Source organism: Sporothrix schenckii (genome assembly GCF_000961545.1).
Source record: "Sporothrix schenckii 1099-18 chromosome Unknown Cont41, whole genome shotgun sequence".
Lineage (NCBI taxonomy): Eukaryota > Fungi > Ascomycota > Sordariomycetes > Ophiostomatales > Ophiostomataceae > Sporothrix > Sporothrix schenckii.
In genome coordinates, this window is record NW_015971142.1 from 2,832,294 (window position 1) to 2,849,315 (window position 17,022).

Genomic DNA, 17,022 nt, shown 5'->3' on the forward strand with positions numbered 1-17,022 from the left:
CTACTTGAAGCAGCTGTTCATGGTCTGAAAAGCCAGCGTGGACTTGTTCTTGACACCAGTGGCGGCCGCCGCGGCAAACTCCTTGACAGCGCGGCCAGCCCGGCGAGCACGGCGCTTGATGGCGCCCTTGACCTGGTGGACGCCCAGCTTGCCGCGGAGACGGTCGGCAGGAATTCTGTGCTTGTCGCGAATGGCAATCAGCAGGCCAGACGCCTGGCCTGAGCCAGAGCCCAGCGTGTTGTACACTGGGAAGCCACGGAGGTAGTAGTGGAACGACACGATGGCGCCAATGTCCACCATGAAGTTGTAGACATCATAGGTGGTCTGCTGCAGCGTGCCCTCGATGGCCTTGTGGGCGAGCACGGCCACTTTGGGGTTGTTGGCGAGCCCGTGGTCGGCGTCCTCCGCCACGCTGGGGCTGGCGATGCTCTTGTCCGAGGCGTCCACGGCTTTCTTGATGGGACGTGCGACGCTGACAATGGCCGCACAGACGCGTGCCCAGTGCGTAATGGCAAAAATGTCAGTCGTCCCGGCGTGCTGCCGGAACTCGATGGTGCGCGGCCGCGTGCACGCATCGTTCGACTGTCTCCGCAGATTATCAAAATTATAGTTCATGCGACCACCCATGGTCGCAGCGTTTCTCAGCAGGGACAGCGTGTTGCGCGCCGTCGGCGAGTGCAGGAACCGCACAACACCATGCCAACCCATGTGCGGATCGGCCGGGCACTGGGGGCAAAGCCCATCCCGTTCCAAATACGCCTGGATGGGAGCGGCCTCGCGAACACCCATCTTTTGCGGGCGGGACAAGGGATCGCGAGCTTGGGGACCAAACTCATAGGCGACGTCCGGACGGCCAGGACGCACGTTGGGGATGTGGTACGCGATGGCCGCGCCTTTGGCCACGTCAAAGGTGTGCGTGATGGGCAGGTTGCCAGGATCTTCGTCACCGACGTCAACGCGGAGCGTCTGGCCGTCAGTGGCAGCCTCGGAAAAGTAGCGAATGCTGCGAATGTGCCCGTCGCACGGGCCCCGGAAGACGGGATGGAAACCGTCAAACAGAGGCGCGGCGGCCCAGACAAGGGCGGCGGTCGAGCGCATCCAAACGTTTGAAAATCCTTGCGTGCCATTTCCCACGTGCTGGGTTCTGTTAGCAAGATGACGAGTCTTTCAGGGAAAAGGGATAAGGTAGGCAGAAGAACACGTACGACATGAAGCCCGTAACTGTCATTCGTTTTCACATGGAATGTTTCAAGAATGATCTCAAACGCCTTTTCGACTTCTCCGAGGCGCTTTGCGGTGACAACAGCCGAGGCGATCTCGACCGACTTCCACTTCTCCTTCTCCATTTTGAGGCCGTCGTCCCGGACACTGGCATCGACGCCAACGATAAAGTACTCGCTGAAGCGGTCGTTCTTGATCTTCAGATGGTCCACATCCGGGAAGCGGAGTGCCGCATACGTGGGATTGACAAGGGCATACTGCACCTCACAGCGGGTGGCCGCACGGATGTTGGCATCGTTGAGAGCCTTGGCCACATGGTACACTTGAGGGAGGTTCTCGATCGTGCCCGGTCTCGTGACAACTGGAGCGGGATAGCCAGTGTCGGGCACCTTGTCCATGTCCCCGTAGGGGCTGGACTGAGGGTCAATGAAAAACTCCCACTCGATGCCCACCGTCACGTCAGGGCCGTCCACCTCGTGCAGGTGGTCCTCGGGAGAGACAACTGGCTTATCATACTGCCATTTGGCTGCTTCCTCGGCCAATTCTTCACGAGACGGGGCAACACGGTCACCGCGAGGGTAGCCATGTCCGCAGTCAATGGTCTCGTCGCTGTCCGAGCCGTCACGCTGTTCAAAGAGACGAGCGACGTCAAGGTCCGCCTGGGGGACAGAGAGGACGGTGCCGAGGATAGCAGAGGCCGATGCCGCAGCGGACCTGTTACGCATCACTCCCATGCTGTTTGAAATAGTGATGGGACGGGCAACACGGCCCTTGGCAATGTCATCGGCACGCTTCATGTCGACTGGGACAGCGACAGACACAACCGGGTCTTGGTCCGATGTCATGGACACGACGGAAGAGCGGACCGACGGCGGTGTGCCGGGTTCATCGCCCAGATCGAGGGTGAATATACCTCCCATTGTGCTTGCTTTCTGGTCTTGGCACTATAATCAAAAACCAGTTGTTAGCAGCCAAACGGACAAACGAACAAAAGAACAAACGCGAGACGCTTGACATGCAACGACATGATACGATGGCTTACCCTTTGACAGACAATAGGGGTGCAGGAAATTTGTATTGTTGATTTGTTGTCTCTCAAGCACAAGACGGAAGAGAGACGGAAGGAAACAGGAAGGATCCTGGCAGACAAAGTTGTCAAAGACAAGAAGAGAGGTGGGAAAAGAAGAAGGTAAGGAGAGAGGGAGAAAAAATAACGGCCAGATTATATGTGAGCCGCAAAGGAAAAAAAAAAAAAAAAAAAAGGACCAAGTAGGCATAAGGTGTGCAGAAAGTGCAGTAAACAACAGTCAAAGAGTGCAAAAATGCGCAGACGTGCTAAAAGGAGAGGCAAGCCCAAGTCGGCAAAAAATGACTGCAAACTCTTGTCAATTTCTCAGATTCACGCCCTGTGCACAGCCAAAATCTGACGACGATCTGAAGAGAACCTGAGGAGATGGAGAGGAAGACGCGCAAAGAGCATATTAGGCAGCCATGGCAGGGCATCTGCGCGCATTTATTCGGAAGGGCGCACATCCGGTCAGGTTCTGCGCAAAGGCAGCTGCCGTTCAAAAGAGGCAGGCACGAGTGCGTCTACGGAGACTACCTTTGCGGGTGGCGTAGTGGGACATCGAGGACGCTTCATGCGGAAGGAGCTCTCTATTGTTCCTTCCTCGCGAAAGGGGGCCCACGAATAAAGGCCGGAGAAGCTCCTCTCGCCCCTTTGATTTTGGCGGGTGCCAGTATCTGTGATAGATTTGGATCACTCTGCACTGGCCGTGCACTACGAAGTATACGAGGATTCGGTGCGGAAAGTACGCAAAACCACGATGATGTATGAGATGTTTCCTGGGGGTAGTCTGGACAGCCAGAGGACGAACATACTCTCCTCTGGAGCTGCATCGTCTTCTCGATGTTTCATCTCGATGTGCGTCGACGACGATGGAGCAGGATAGTCTCTCTCTCTGCTCGTGCAGTGGCGACGTGGAAGGTGATGACGTAGACTATGTGGTCGTATGACAGGGTCTGATGTTTCCTCTTCGTTGCAGTCATCACACGATGCCATGATGCCGCCTCTCTTTTGCTGCATGTACGTTTGTGCAGGTACGTGCAGGTATCTCGCCCATCACGAGCATACACAATGGACGCAGCAGACAGCAGACTGGTGTAGGACTTCTATCAGCGGAATGAGCTCCCATTAAGCTATTATAATCCCATGTCAAACGCAAGCTTGCAGCTCGTTCTGAGTTTGTTCTGGGGAGTCCATCTGTCTCGGGTGCCTTTCACGGATTCACGGCAGCATCATCAGCTGTGCACTAAATTTTGTGCACCTCTAAAAGAGTACATCTGCAAGAGGCGTCTCGGAGGGCTTGCTAGTTTACAGAACAATAGACAGTGGTGGAGACACGGCAATCTGTTAGCTATCAGGTACCGATGTACCTCTATCGCCCCGTCCAAGTAGAGGGGCGTGTGTTTATGGCATAACTGGTAAGTGAGTCGCCTCTCGCGTTGAAAGGATACGCCCCTAGCTACGCGTAGGGCTCTTGGGGGGGTGTCTGTTCTTGTTTTTCGAGGCTAGGTGGCTGATAAAAAATGGTGCGGTTGCTATGCTTTCTTTCTCGTTTTATTTATTATCATTTTTGAAAACAGAACGCGGCGACACGTCGCACGTGACATTGTCTGATAAGGAGAGGGAGGAGTCCGGAGAGGTGAGAAGGATGGAAGAAAATAATAGAGGCGAACGATGGACGAGTGGTGGATGTGTTGGGAGCCAGTTCTGGCGTTTTTTGTTTGACTAACACAGGCACATCGTCGGTATATACGATGAAAACAAACAGAGTTGCGAACGGTGACGGAGAGGGTTTGTTGTCGATTGACTGGCACTGGAGACGTGCACGACAATTTTGGAGTGGAATCTCGTCTGTTCCCAAGCCCAAATGTGCACGGCTCCTTTTGATTTTGTTTTGATTTTGATTTCTAAAGAGTGCCAGCACTCGCTAGAAAATCACTTCTATTGCAAAGTGTCCATTGGAATCTATACACCAGATCTTGTACTCATCTCACAGAGCTCGACACAACTCCCCGAAGCCTCCATGATCCTATCCTCGATTCGACATTCTCGTGTTGGTCCTACCGAAGTCCCTCTACCACCCGAAAGCTTCGTTTCCGAGAAAGTGCCTCCCAAAAATAAATAATCAAAATAAGTCCAGTAAATGGCAAACCCAAGAAGCAATCGACTGGAAGATGATCAACGGAGGGAAGACAGAACTGGAAATGGCAATTACGGCCAGCCACCTTAGATGGACGTCCAGCCACGATCGACCTGGATGACAGCGCCGTTAATGTCTTGTCCGTCCTCACCGCACAGAAACAAGACAAGACGGCCCAGCCGCCCGGTGTCTGAGAAACCGACAGACATCTCGTTGACCTTCATTACTGACGCGAATTGCTGGCCGAGGCTGCTGTAGTCAAAGTCTTCTGCAATGGCCGTCTCCATACTGCCGGGGCAGATGGCGTTGCATCGAATTCCCTGCTTTGCGTACGCGGCCGCTGTACTGGTCGCCAGGCCGATCGCCGCATACTTGCTCGTCGTGTACGCCACGCCGGCCACGCCGCCGCGGAACGCCGCAATCGACGCAATGTTGACAATCGCACCGCCCGTCTTGACCTCGCCCGAGGCGTCCCCGTTGCGGACAACACGGCCCTCCCGCAAAAACTCCTGCGCCGCCAGCCGCGACAGAAGGAACGCACCATTGAGGTTTACGTCCAGCACCTTGTTCCATAGCGCCACATCCTGCTCGCCGACGGCGTGGAACTTGTCCATGATGCCCGCCGAGTTGACGAGCGCGTCGACCTGGCCGAACGCAGCCACACTCTTGTCAAAGACGGACTGGACAGACGCCTCGTCGGTGATGTCGGCCGCGACGCCAAGGGCCTCGCCAGGATGGCCCAGCGCATTGACCGCGTCGACGGTGGCCGCCAGCTTCTCGGCAGCAATGTCGACGAGGGCCACCTGCCAGCCACACTTTAGGAATTCCACGGCAATCGCTTTGCCGAGGCCAACAGCAGCACCAGTGACGATAACGGACAGCTTTGTTGACGCCATCGTGCCGATTGGTTTATAGGCGGTCGAGAAAGGACTAGAGTCAGGGGCGATGGAGATGCAAAGAAAGAGAAAAGATGAGGTAAGTTGGAGAAGTTGTGTCTGTTGGCTGTACGGGTCGAGCCGAGAGAGTCTTAACAATGGCAAGAGCAGGATCTACAACGCTCTTTATACCTCCATAGGTCGTCAGCCCCGTCTACAAGCCGGACACCGCCATCCAGAACGGAATGGATTCTACATCCTGGTCAAGGAGGATGTACTTGTTTCTGGTGCTTGGCAAGCAAGCAGCATCGTCATTCGGTACAAAAATCAGCTCCCAAAGCTACCCTTGTCTTCTGAGCCCCTCATTCTATTTGTGTTCCTGTTCCCCTCCGGTTTCGTGTTGTTTGCTAACGGCGCCAGCATACCGGAGACAAATTTAGGTACTCCGGTGTTAGGCGCGGTCTGCGGTGCGGTGTAATACGGTCGTACTCAATATGATCGTGTAGTCGTACCCGTATTCGCTAGCGTCAGTTCGACATACAGGGTACGGTACCTCCAAGACGATATATGCTTGTTCTCAAGCATGGGCTAACGACGCTATGCTGACCTAAACTACGCATAAATCCGAACCAACGGTGCGTCGTAATCGTTTTCGAGTCCGGCTCACCTAGTGGATGTGAAGTCTGGAATGCAGGAAAATATGGGCGTGCAATAAGGAGCACAGAAAAAGAGTGCGTTGAGCTGTGCTGCTCTCTAGATCCAATACTGCTGTAAGTTGGGAGTCCAGTGTCTCGCTATTAGAGAAACAGTCCACAGCTGACTTATGCCTTTATTATAGGTCGCAGACGAGCAACGTTTCTTACCAGACAAAACGACGGTCGTCGACATACCCGATAATCCAATTTCCTCCCTATTCTATTCAACAACAAAATGTGCCTCCTCTCGGCTTCCCTCGATCCCCTGCCCCTGCATCACGCCGGCGGAGTACTTTAGGTGCCGAATACCGAGGAGCTGGAGGACGAGATAGTTGCGATTGTGGCAGGGCCAGTCGGTGGCGTGAGCTCTTGTTGTGGGTCTTTTGAGCATACGACGTATTTCTTGCGGTCACCGCCATGACCTTGCCATCAGCGATCGACAGACTCAGCCGTGGCGGGCAGACTTTGTCAAGCTTGGCAGACTTAGGCTGATCCAAGCGCAATCGGGCCATCTGCCACGTCCGATCGGCTGTAAGTGCGTTCCGTGTTCCTGCCGGCGACTTGTTTATATACACTTAACATAATACTATATTCATTGTTTCAGGCAATATCGCACTACGTCAGGCTTCTTCTAAATTGTGGTCCTGGCCTTGTTGTGGTCGGAAAAAAGCACGTCTCAAATTGCCCATATTGCCATCAATATAGATCCCGAAAACATGGGATGAAACTGACAGAGCCCTCTGTCGCCATAGCAATTTTAGGAGAGCAGTTTCTCAAATGGCCGCTCGAGTTTATCGATTGCACGCCGAATCCTATATCGCAAATGTCCCTCTCCGGTGACCTGAACGGACTGATCAGATATGAAGCATATACATTATCTTGGCGAGGATCCCGTCTTCGAGATAGGTAAATTCCCAGTGGAACCGATTCCCATACCTTAAAAGTGCATACTATCCGAACATGGAACATGGGAGACAGGACGTGCTGTGTGCTTTCCATCTTCCACATATGAAAATATCATCTTGGCGAGACCTGCTTTGGTGTTTGTTTGATATCTAGACGCCTGGGACTGTTTGCACCTCGTGAAACATGACAAAAATGGCAGGAATTTCTCGGATACTCTCTTGTGTTGCGATCTGTGTAATCAGCCTTGCCCAGTTCACAGTTGCAGCACCAAACGGACAACAACAGCCTCAGCTGCTCGGCCGAGACCAGGTACAAGGTTCCCCCGTGACTGAGACCACGACAATCCTTCGAAAGTCAAGCAATGCTGTACCGACCATCCCTCCAACTCCAACAACACCACTTGCGCCCGATGTGCCTTTTTCGCGCGTCACGCTGAACTATACAAAAACGTTCGAAACAACAGACACTGAGACGACATGGCTCACACTGACGAGTGCCGTGCGCGCGAACGTCACATCCACCGCAACTGTCACGTCAACCGTCACAGAGACACAAACAGACAAGGTCACGCCGACGGATGCTGCCACGTCGACAACTGCGGCTGTGCCTATAACAGAGCGGTTCAGTGAGACGTACACGTTCTTCCGGACCAGTGTCATCTTTGAGACCATCCCCGCGGCCACAAACGCCACAGCAGCGCCATCGGCGCATGCTCCAACTCCGCTGTGGTCCAATTCGTCGACGTCCCTGACTGCCACGGGGGCTGGAACCGGGTGCCGCGCAACGTCGACCGTGGTCCTCACAAGGACTGTCAACACTACGTCTACAGTGATTCAAACCGACACGACGACGCAAATTGCCACGGGACCGGCGACAACGACGGAAACGGTCTTCACAACAGTGCGAACAACTGCCACCGTCAACTTGACACGCATTGCCTTGTCTACGAGTACCATCGAGCTTACACAGACAGTCAATGTGACGGAAACAGTATCCGGCAGCTTGCCCGCCGGTGCCGGCAGCGGCTGTTCGCCTACCATTGCAGACTCGCCTCTGACATCCTCCATCCACCGCAGTCACAGTCCGACGTTCCATCCTCTGCCACCCGCATTGACAGGCTCTGGCTCGAAGCCATCGGTACAACCAGTGCCAACCCAACCCACCAAGCCGGTAGATCCCATTGGCACACCGGCAGATGGTGACAGCACAGACGACGATTAGGTTGGGTCAGGGCGAGATGACTGTGCCAATGGACACATGTAGACGATGGTCATGGCTGACATATATGGTTTCATGGTTCAGATTGTTTGTCTTCAATATGAGTTGGGTGGGGAGATGAAGTTACAGGGTAGTTAGGCTATGTGTACTATATCGAGGCAGGAGAGATGACGGAAATCAAAGGTTGACCTTGTGGCCAGAATAAAAACAACGCTGTCTAATGTTACGCCGTCCGGATATGAAAAAAAAAAGCGAAGAGCAGAGAGCCCAATAGTAACCGAAAATAGTAGAGAATGAGTAAGTAAACCCCCACGTCGCCTTCCTAGCGGAGCAAAATATCATAGCCATCCTGGCTGATCCGCACCTCCTCCCCAGACATGCCGTACTTTCGCCGCAACAGCTCAAAAATGATGAGGCCGGCGCTTGTGCTCGGTACCTGCCGGATGGTATTCCACCAAAATCCGCGGTAGAGCCATGACATGAGCGAACGGCCCTCGGCCGCCGCCATGTCGGTACATGTACTCAGTGTTTGTAAGTAGGCGTGGTAGTATGTGCGCATGAAATGGAACCCTGGCAAGCGGAAGACGCGGCCGAGGCGATTGCGTAAACCGTTGGTGTTTGCACTGCCGTTGCCCGAGCCGTCACCGCCAGCAGCTCCACCGTTGCCATTCGTTGTAGTAGCAAACTTGGATGCAGCGGCCCGTGCTGCTGCTGCCTCACGGTCGGCCTTCACTGCGGCATCGAGATCTTCCAGCATGTCCCAATGCACAACTTGAAAGTGTGTGAGCGGATGCAAGAGCACCTGCTGGGCAAACGAAGCACTGACCCCGGCCAGCAGCAAGAATGTTGGCTCCAGCGCATAGTGAGGCCGGATCACAAGAGGCATGGCCGCTTCCTTCTCTGCCCGCTCCCTTGCTCGAGCTTCCGCCCATGCCTTGGGGACCAGGGGTATCGGCGGGTGCTGGTGAGGTGTGTGTTCTTGGTCGGTGTTGTGCGCCTTGTCGCCATGGAGCGTGTGCTTTGCGCTCTCGACGCGGGCTTCGAGACCACTGACCTGGCCCTGCACCCACTGCTGTCGTTGCTGCTTCCGCCGCTCCGCTGTCTGGTTCCGCATCTGCTGCTCCATGATCTTTGACCCGTCGAGCGCGCCGTAGTAGTACGCCACAAAGCTGTAGTAGCTCTGGGCTTTGACGTATTCAAACACGGAAAAGAACACGCCGTTGCCGAAGCTGTCTTTGACAAACGACAGGCCCCAGCCGGCAAAAATACCGCGCAGCCCAATCTCGCGCAGCTTGGCTGCACTAAAGGCCCACATGCTCCGAGGAGCGCCTTTGCCGTTTCCCTTGCCCTTGCCGTTGCCGTTGCCGACAGCGTCCGCGGCCACGTCCCGATGGTCGTAGCGTGCCTGGATGGCGTCGAGCGGCGCCGCCACGAGACTCTGAATGCTTCCGGCGAGAAACCCAGCCACAAACGTCTCCATTGGTGCCGGTGGAGGGTATACACGCTTGCGCGCCTGGCCGCTTTCCGGGTGGAGCCGGGCCAGGATTTGCAGGTAGCTTGTGTACAGCACGGCCGCCACGCCAATGTTGGCCATCAGCGGCGGCATCACCTGGTCGGGCACAACGGACCAGCCGTGCCGCTTGATGGCCAGGGTCAACACGCCCGGGGTCGTGCCGCTGAGCCATGCCCAGAGCCGTGAGGATGAGCCGGCACCGCTCGCCGCGAATCCGCCGTTGGCGCCGCGTGCGTATGCCAGATAGTCGACCCGCGTGCGGAAGAATGCCTTGACCGGCGCTCGAAAGTAGAACTGCAGTGCCTGCGCCGACAGGGCCCGGACGCCAGCGGCCGACGCTGCAGTGGCGGCGTCGGTGCGGCGGTCCTTGTTCGGAATGACCGGCACGCCGTCGGCTGGGACTGCAGGGAGAACGCCGGGGTAGATGTCGCCGCCATAGATGCCGTCGTTTGTGCCGCCGGCTCCAGTCTTGTCGCTATGGGCGTTGGGACTGCTGTTGCCACTGTTTCTGACGGTCCCCGTTCCAACAGAAACACGGTCATCGCGCCCCTTCATTGTTCAGCCGATGCAGCATAGCCTTGTCCCGGCAGTTGTCGGGTGGAAGCTCTTGCCAAGAAGTAGAGCTTAATATCAAAACGAGGAAACGCGGCGCCCTACGTCACTCAGAGCATCCGCCGGTTAACATCGCACTTCAGCTAACGGGAAAGTCAGGAACGAAGCCTTGTCCCAGGTGGCAGTGGCGGGGCCATGTGGGGCAGCTGACAGCAGCTGGCAGTGGTGGGTCTTTAACATTTACATGCTTCATGCCCCCCGTGAGGCACCAAATCACTTCCGGCGTTTCTAGCATACTAAACAGGAACGACATACAAATGTGTGCTTCAAGAGATTCAAGAGCTTCGCTTGTGTGTCGCAGATATCAATATAGGACCACGGCGATGTGCGCGACAGCTTCATCCAGCTTGTTGGCAAAAATTCACGTGACTCCAAGTGGTTACGCTCCTGTCGCGACACTCGATGGCTTATCTCGTGTTTACTAACAGTGCAACACAACACCGTGCGTCGAAGCTCAGAGGGAACAAAAAGACGGGATGAAATCGAAGGAAGAAAAGGGGGCCGAATGCTACATTGCTCCTTTTCCCTGCCATTTTGATTATTGGGCAGGGCTGCGCCAAAGTGCCACCATATACCTTTCATGCAGGGCCTTGAAACACGCTTGGGTCCGCTGGCAGAAAGGATCTACGGACGTGTACACAAATTGGCGCACCCCAGCTCCAAGTGAAACGCACCAAGAGCTGGCTTGGTGGGCCACCTCTGCCTTATTCCTGGCCAGTCACATCATTCGTGAAGGTCGAGCAGTTCAGTCTGCGATACTCATCTCACGTCGGTTGTCAACTAGCCATTAGGGACAATGTCCAGTTTGCAAAACAAACATAAAAAGAGATGAAAAAGAAATAAAAAAAACACAAGAACTAATTAATTGAATAATTAATTAAAATGAATAGTCAAAAAAGGGACAGGAACCGCTCTCAACTGGGACAAGTGGTCAATTTGCGCGTACATGTACGCCAGCATGGACATGGGCCTGGCAGCGTTATCAGGGATGGTGAACGTCCGTTGATGAGGGAAGGACAGCACAGGCGTTTTATCTCGCCATGTCAGTGGAGACTATTTCATACTCCGTACTTTGTCTCGAGTATCGCAGCTAAGATTATGTCATAAATCAAACGACGGGCGGGATTGTTGTAAGGCCTCGATCTTTAAGGAAGGAGAAATGAACAGCCTCGCGCAGGTGAGTATATGTCACCGTTCGCTCCTGCCATAATTACGCGCATACGGGTCGTATTTCGAACACATGTGGAAGTCGCAGCCACTGTACAAAAGCTGTCGAAACAAACATCGCCAACGGATATCAATTTGCCCCTGGCCGTCGACATTCCAACCGCGCTTTCTGACAGCCAACCAATGTGCTAATCTAGTTCCAATTCGCGGCGCCAGCCGTGTCCGCGTTCCCTCCTCTGTTTACACCTGTTGCGGCGACCGCCAGTCTAGACCACAACGAGACCAAGAAACAGTGCGGCGCGATACAAAGTCCTTTGTACGCCTCAGCTCAGAATCAACACCTCCATTCAGCTTGGCAGACTACATACAAACAGGTGGCTGTGTTGCGGGGAAAAGCGCCCATCACCAGCTGCAGACAACAAACAAGCGGCACCAAAACGGCCAGGCTAAGGGACGCTACTCTGTGCACGCCACTCAATTAGGCACATTCGGTTCTGTCGCATTCAAAGACAAAGCAAGGTTCCTGGTCAAACGCACGACGCAACCCGCGACCTTTCCTTTTTCTATATCTTTCAAGTCCCCTCGGACAGTTTCGAAGGACGACACCCATTTCAACGTTGAGAGTGTTGACGATACTTACTTTCGTACGCACGAAGCCGATAGCAACCCACCCGCCCACAGAAACATTTCTCATCTTGACCTTTGAAACACACGACCATTGAACACTACGTCACTTCTCTCGACCCAGAATTGCATCGCCCCCACGATCCTCCGCAAATAAATCTACTCCGTCTTCAACGGCTTGGATCCAGAACAACGGATGCCGAGGACAGTCGACCGCAATTTGAGCCCATTCATGCGCTTGCTTAAGTGATTCTTCTAGGCACCATTCTGTTCTTCCATTTGCCCTTGCCTCCACTCGGCCAGCCAAGATTCCAAAAGACGGTTGGTGTCGTGACGTGCCGTGTGGCATCCGGGATCGCTGGATAAAAGTACCACAACCAAGGTGGGCAGAACATCAGCCAGTCTCCCCACACGCTCAGGCGCACACAGGAACGCACACGGCTGCACGATCGCCACGGCCTCGCAACGCAGCCGGAGAAAACATCAACTTCGCGCCGTGACGTGCATCGCCGTGCCCGATGGGGGGATTTGCATGTTAGAGACGTCAAAGGCGAACAGGCACCTCCCCTGGACATTGTCGACACGAACGACATTTGCAGACGGCTCAAAGCACACTACCAAAGGAGCGGTGTCAGGAAACGGCGACTCGGGAGCCGGCGTGACGAAGGATATATATCGACGTTCTCGACTTCCATCCCATCTCGACTCGATTTGTTAAGGCTGAAAAACCATAGCGGACCACAGACCAGTCTCCGGCACTCTTTGGCACACGGACACTGACACGCCGAGTCCAAACCCCCCTCCCAAAAAGAACACAGCAAGAATCTGATTCGCAGGTCGTGGTTCGCGACCGTTGAACCGTCGTCACATCAACAATGGCAGGCTACAGCTATTCCATCCAAGGCGGTCCGGCGCCAGCCTTCCCACCGCGCGAGTTTGTGCAGCAACAACAGCATCAGCAGCAGGAGCACGAACAGTTGCAATACCAACAATACCAACAGTTTCAACGAGAATACTTGCAACAGCAGCAACAACATCTCCAACAACAACAGCAATTGTAAGTACTTATGTCGCGTCTTATTACGTTTCTCAAGTTGTTTGATGGCCGTCCCGAAGAACGGTTACCGCAGCGGACTTCGCCTAAACCTTCGAACGCCAACAGCCACACCCCTCAATGTCCAGTCCCTTTGCACCCTTGTTCAGTGGATGAGGCCCCTCAACACCCCACAACATCGTCGCATTCTCCACCAGAAACCTCCCCTGGTGCAATTAATCTCCTTGTCCGGTCCAGTCCCTGCTTATCTCCCTCCCTATTTTGGCGTTGGCCAGTTCCTCAACCAAATTCCTCAGCGTTCGACCGCCCATCCTTGCCTATGTTGTCTTTCTCATGTTTCCTCTCCAGCATCGTGGCTTTGATCTGTGCGAGTGGAACGGACAGCCAATAAACGGACTTTCAGTAACTCTGCCAGCTTGCCTTTTTGTTACGCGAATGACTTAGCCATTTTCCAGCTTGTTGATCTTGCGAGTGCTTGATCTATCACTCCTATTTCCCTCGTCTGTCCCTCTCTACCCCCGTCAGTTCTTTCGGGGTTTTTTTCCTTCCTCGATTACGAACTAACCTTAGCGACCGACACAAACAGAAACACAGCTCCGTCTCAACACTCGCAGCTGCCTCCGGCAAGGAACCCGAAGCGAGGCGCAACTCGCCCTGCATCGTCCATCTACTCCCAACCAAGTCCGATCAACACGACCTTTCAGGTACAGCAGCAACAGCCGCCACTGCAGGCGCAACAATACCAGCACCACGGCTACAGCCAGTCTGCAGGCGGGCAGCAATACCAGCAGCAGCAATACCAGCATCATCAGCACCCGCAGCATCATCAGCAGCAGCCATCCTACCAGTACCAGGACCCCCGATCGCAGTATCTATACTACTCGCAGCCCAAGGACCTCCGGAACGCTGACGGAGTATCCCCGGAGAGCTCTCCTGAACTTTCTGCTACCGAATTAGCGTAAGCCGACAGCCCCTTGTAAACCGGCGTGGCTTGACGTGAACCAGTATTTCCTGCGTCCACCGCTGGCACAGCATACACACTTCCCACGTTCTCTCCTAACCGTAGTCACAGGCCCCATAATCCCCCACCGACTGCCCCAGATATCAGCCCCGTCGAGCGAAGCGAGCCTCATTTCGACATGGCTGCGACGCAGGCGACTCAACAAAGGGAACCGGCCCACGATGGCCGGCCGCCGTCTGCGTCGCGAAGCAACATTCCCATGATGCGGCGGGAACGGCGACAAACGGCAGACGCCGCTGCCAAGACATTGCGTGAGACGAAGTCAAGAGAACGCTTGCAACAGATGCACCAGACGCAGCAGGAGCGCAGCAACTCCATCGCCTCCTCTAAGCGCGGCTACAAGGGCGGCGAGGTTCGCTGGGATCCACAGACTGGCGAGCTGACAAGCTCCCAAAAGGGGCGGCCAAGTCAGGTTAAACCTGCAGAGTATGCGCGTGGTCTGGCAGTCGATTCGACGAGCCCGACAGAAGCGACCTTTAAGGAGGGTAAATCGGCATCGGGGGCCAGCGGCATTGCCAGCTTTGCCAGCCGGCTTCGTCGCACCGTGCAGACGGGGACTGGTACGACCAACCCGTCGTCATCGTCTGCCTCAGCAGCTCAACCTCCACAACCTCCACTGCCTCCCAAGGACCCCGTGTCGCCGCGGTCACCAGCGGTTGAATCCCAGCCTAAAGAATTTTCGTCATCGACAGATCCTGCTGCAGGAGCGTTCACGTCCAATCGACCTGCATGGCATGGTGCGAGCGGCCGCACAGCCCTGGTTGCGCCCGTCCAAGACACACCGGAAGCAAAGCCGCTTAACATCCCGCGCAAGAGCAGCAAGCGCGTTGCCTCCCTGCCCAAACTTGCAGACAGCACCACTGCTGCAAATCCGTCCATCATTTCATCCCCTCCTCGCCAGAACATTGCTAGCACTGTAAGTCCCCCCCCCCCCCTGCAAGTGTTCACTCAGGGATGAAACACCAATCCGAGCGGTCGGTCTCCTGCAGCGTCGTAGTGGCCTTTCAGCACTCAGCACTTCAGCACTGACATCCCAAACATAGACCACCAAGACGCCATTGTCCCCTGCGACGCCCGGCACCCAAAGTTACCCGAGTCCCCCAATGTCTGTAGACCCCACTTACCAAGAGTCCCCGTCATCCCATCAACTGAAGTCAGAGACGCTGCCGCAGTCCACTCGCCCGGTATCGTCCAAAATCAAACGGAAGCCAACTCCTTCGCACCAGAGTCTGGCCAGTTACGATGAAAGCGACCCTTTCAACTACAACAACCGCGCTCATCCCAACATTGGCTCGTCCCCGGTCTCACCACCCCCTCCCCCACAAGATAGCGAATGGACACAGCCTCCGTCCCGGTTCAGCGCTACCACTTACAACTCCACGGTGCACGAGTCGTTGGCCGAATTCGACGACGCGGATGCGCCTGAGATGCCTTCCGTGCCCAACCCTCTGCGGTCTAGTCCGCCATTCCAATCGACAAAACGCCGTCCAGTGGCCCAAGTCGAAAGCAATCCCGTGCAACAGGCATCGCCGCCACGACAGAAGCCAGTACCGATTCTCACCAAGCCGCTACCTGGCCCTGGCGACGATGGCAATGTTATGGACCGGCGGCGTCCACCGCGCATGGGACATACGAGCCCCAACTCCATTAGGAATGGAAACGAGCCGATTGTGATCAGTCTCAAGACTCCGTGGATGTCTGGAAATCACTCGCCTTTGCGCGACACGGAAGGCGGCGGCGACTACATTGGCAACAGCAACGGTAGCGAGGAAGATGCTTTACCCGACGAGTCCATTTACAATCAGCTACGGAACAAACATCTCATGGGTGCTTCCAAGGGTGTGGACTCGTCTGACCGCATGTCCATGGCAGGGTCTATTCACAAAAATCTCCCACTGGCCCCACCCGAGATGACGGCCAAGGACCGCGTCACCATGTTCAACGCGCAGCTCGCCAGCCTTGCGCAGCGCCGCATCAACATTGGCCGCAGCATTAAGCAGATGACGGAACTTATGCCCACCGACAATCTCTTGGCGACGCCGGACGTTCTGCACAAGCGCGAGATGGAGAAACGCAAGGTCGAGGGCCTGCGTACTGACCTTGCCGAAATCCAGCGCGAGGAGTACGAAATCGGTTTGAAGCTGCATCGTGCCTACAAGAGACTCGACAAGAACGCCGAATATGAGCCCACGACACTGTGGGTCCGCCGGGTGACAGGTTGAGACAAGCTGCCGTCACCAACTCGTCTTCTTTTTGACCACCTATTGTCATTCGTTCCTTTACGTTACCTTACGGATTGCACGTAATGGCCCATTTCATGCTCGTCCATGGCTGAGAACTTTTCTTTTGTTGCGGCCGGAAGCGGCGAACCTACTCTTTTTTTTTGGTTTTATTGTCTTTACGTTTTCCTTTGTCTACACCACAAACCCACTGGCTCGGGCCACCAGCTGTAACTCCCAACTATAGTTTTTGTTTGTTTTCTTTGCTTTTTGACCTTTTGCTATTGTGCCAATTTGTGTTAGCATTTGGCTTTTCACTACAAATTTTGTTGGTTCCCAGACCTTTATTTTTAGCATCAGCCAGCCTTTTATACCAAACTGTTTTCTTAATGACGTTCATGCATGCCTGACTTGCCATAAAGTATTTATTCATGCTGTGTGGTGAGTGCCGGCTTCATACACAAATTGAGTAAGTTACATGTAATTTATTTCTTGTATTTTTTGTTTAATTTTTCTATCCTTAATTTTTTGGAGCAGAATAAGACAATTTTTTTTTTTTTTCCAAAACAAATCAATTCACAACTAAAACTTTCAAGTCTCGAATGTTAAAACGTAGATCCAATTTTTCATTGTACTAGTCTGGGTTCAAATATAACCGAATAAAAAAAAATCGTATTCAAAAAGTCTATGA

At 54.4% G+C, this 17,022-nt stretch overlaps 5 protein-coding genes across 5 annotated transcripts; 2 read left to right on the forward strand and 3 right to left on the reverse strand.

Annotated features, from left to right (window-relative positions):
* On the reverse strand, positions 1-2,141 carry SPSK_07165 (uncharacterized protein; the record flags this gene model as incomplete). The annotated part of the gene is made up of 2 exons (XM_016733832.1): positions 1-1,137; positions 1,206-2,141. The coding sequence occupies 2 exons, from the start codon at positions 2,139-2,141 to the stop codon at positions 1-3; spliced, it is 2,073 nt and encodes a 690-aa protein (XP_016591258.1).
* Positions 2,142-4,513: 2,372 nt separating this feature from the next.
* On the reverse strand, positions 4,514-5,323 carry SPSK_07892 (uncharacterized protein; the record flags this gene model as incomplete). Its single annotated transcript, XM_016734545.1, has 1 exon — positions 4,514-5,323. One exon carries the CDS (start codon positions 5,321-5,323, stop codon positions 4,514-4,516), a length of 810 nt encoding a protein of 269 aa, XP_016591259.1.
* Positions 5,324-7,095: 1,772 nt separating this feature from the next.
* SPSK_07747 (uncharacterized protein) lies at positions 7,096-8,124 on the forward strand (the record flags this gene model as incomplete). Its single annotated transcript, XM_016734404.1, has 1 exon — positions 7,096-8,124. One exon carries the CDS (start codon positions 7,096-7,098, stop codon positions 8,122-8,124), a length of 1,029 nt encoding a protein of 342 aa, XP_016591260.1.
* A 319-nt stretch (positions 8,125-8,443) lies between these two features.
* SPSK_07337 (mitochondrial carrier protein) lies at positions 8,444-10,189 on the reverse strand (the record flags this gene model as incomplete). Its single annotated transcript, XM_016734001.1, has 1 exon — positions 8,444-10,189. One exon carries the CDS (start codon positions 10,187-10,189, stop codon positions 8,444-8,446), a length of 1,746 nt encoding a protein of 581 aa, XP_016591261.1.
* Positions 10,190-12,912: 2,723 nt separating this feature from the next.
* SPSK_06927 (uncharacterized protein) lies at positions 12,913-16,334 on the forward strand (the record flags this gene model as incomplete). Its single annotated transcript, XM_016733597.1, has 4 exons — positions 12,913-13,094; positions 13,678-14,049; positions 14,164-15,028; positions 15,156-16,334. The coding sequence occupies 4 exons, from the start codon at positions 12,913-12,915 to the stop codon at positions 16,332-16,334; spliced, it is 2,598 nt and encodes an 865-aa protein (XP_016591262.1).
* Between the last annotated feature and the right edge of the window lie 688 nt (positions 16,335-17,022).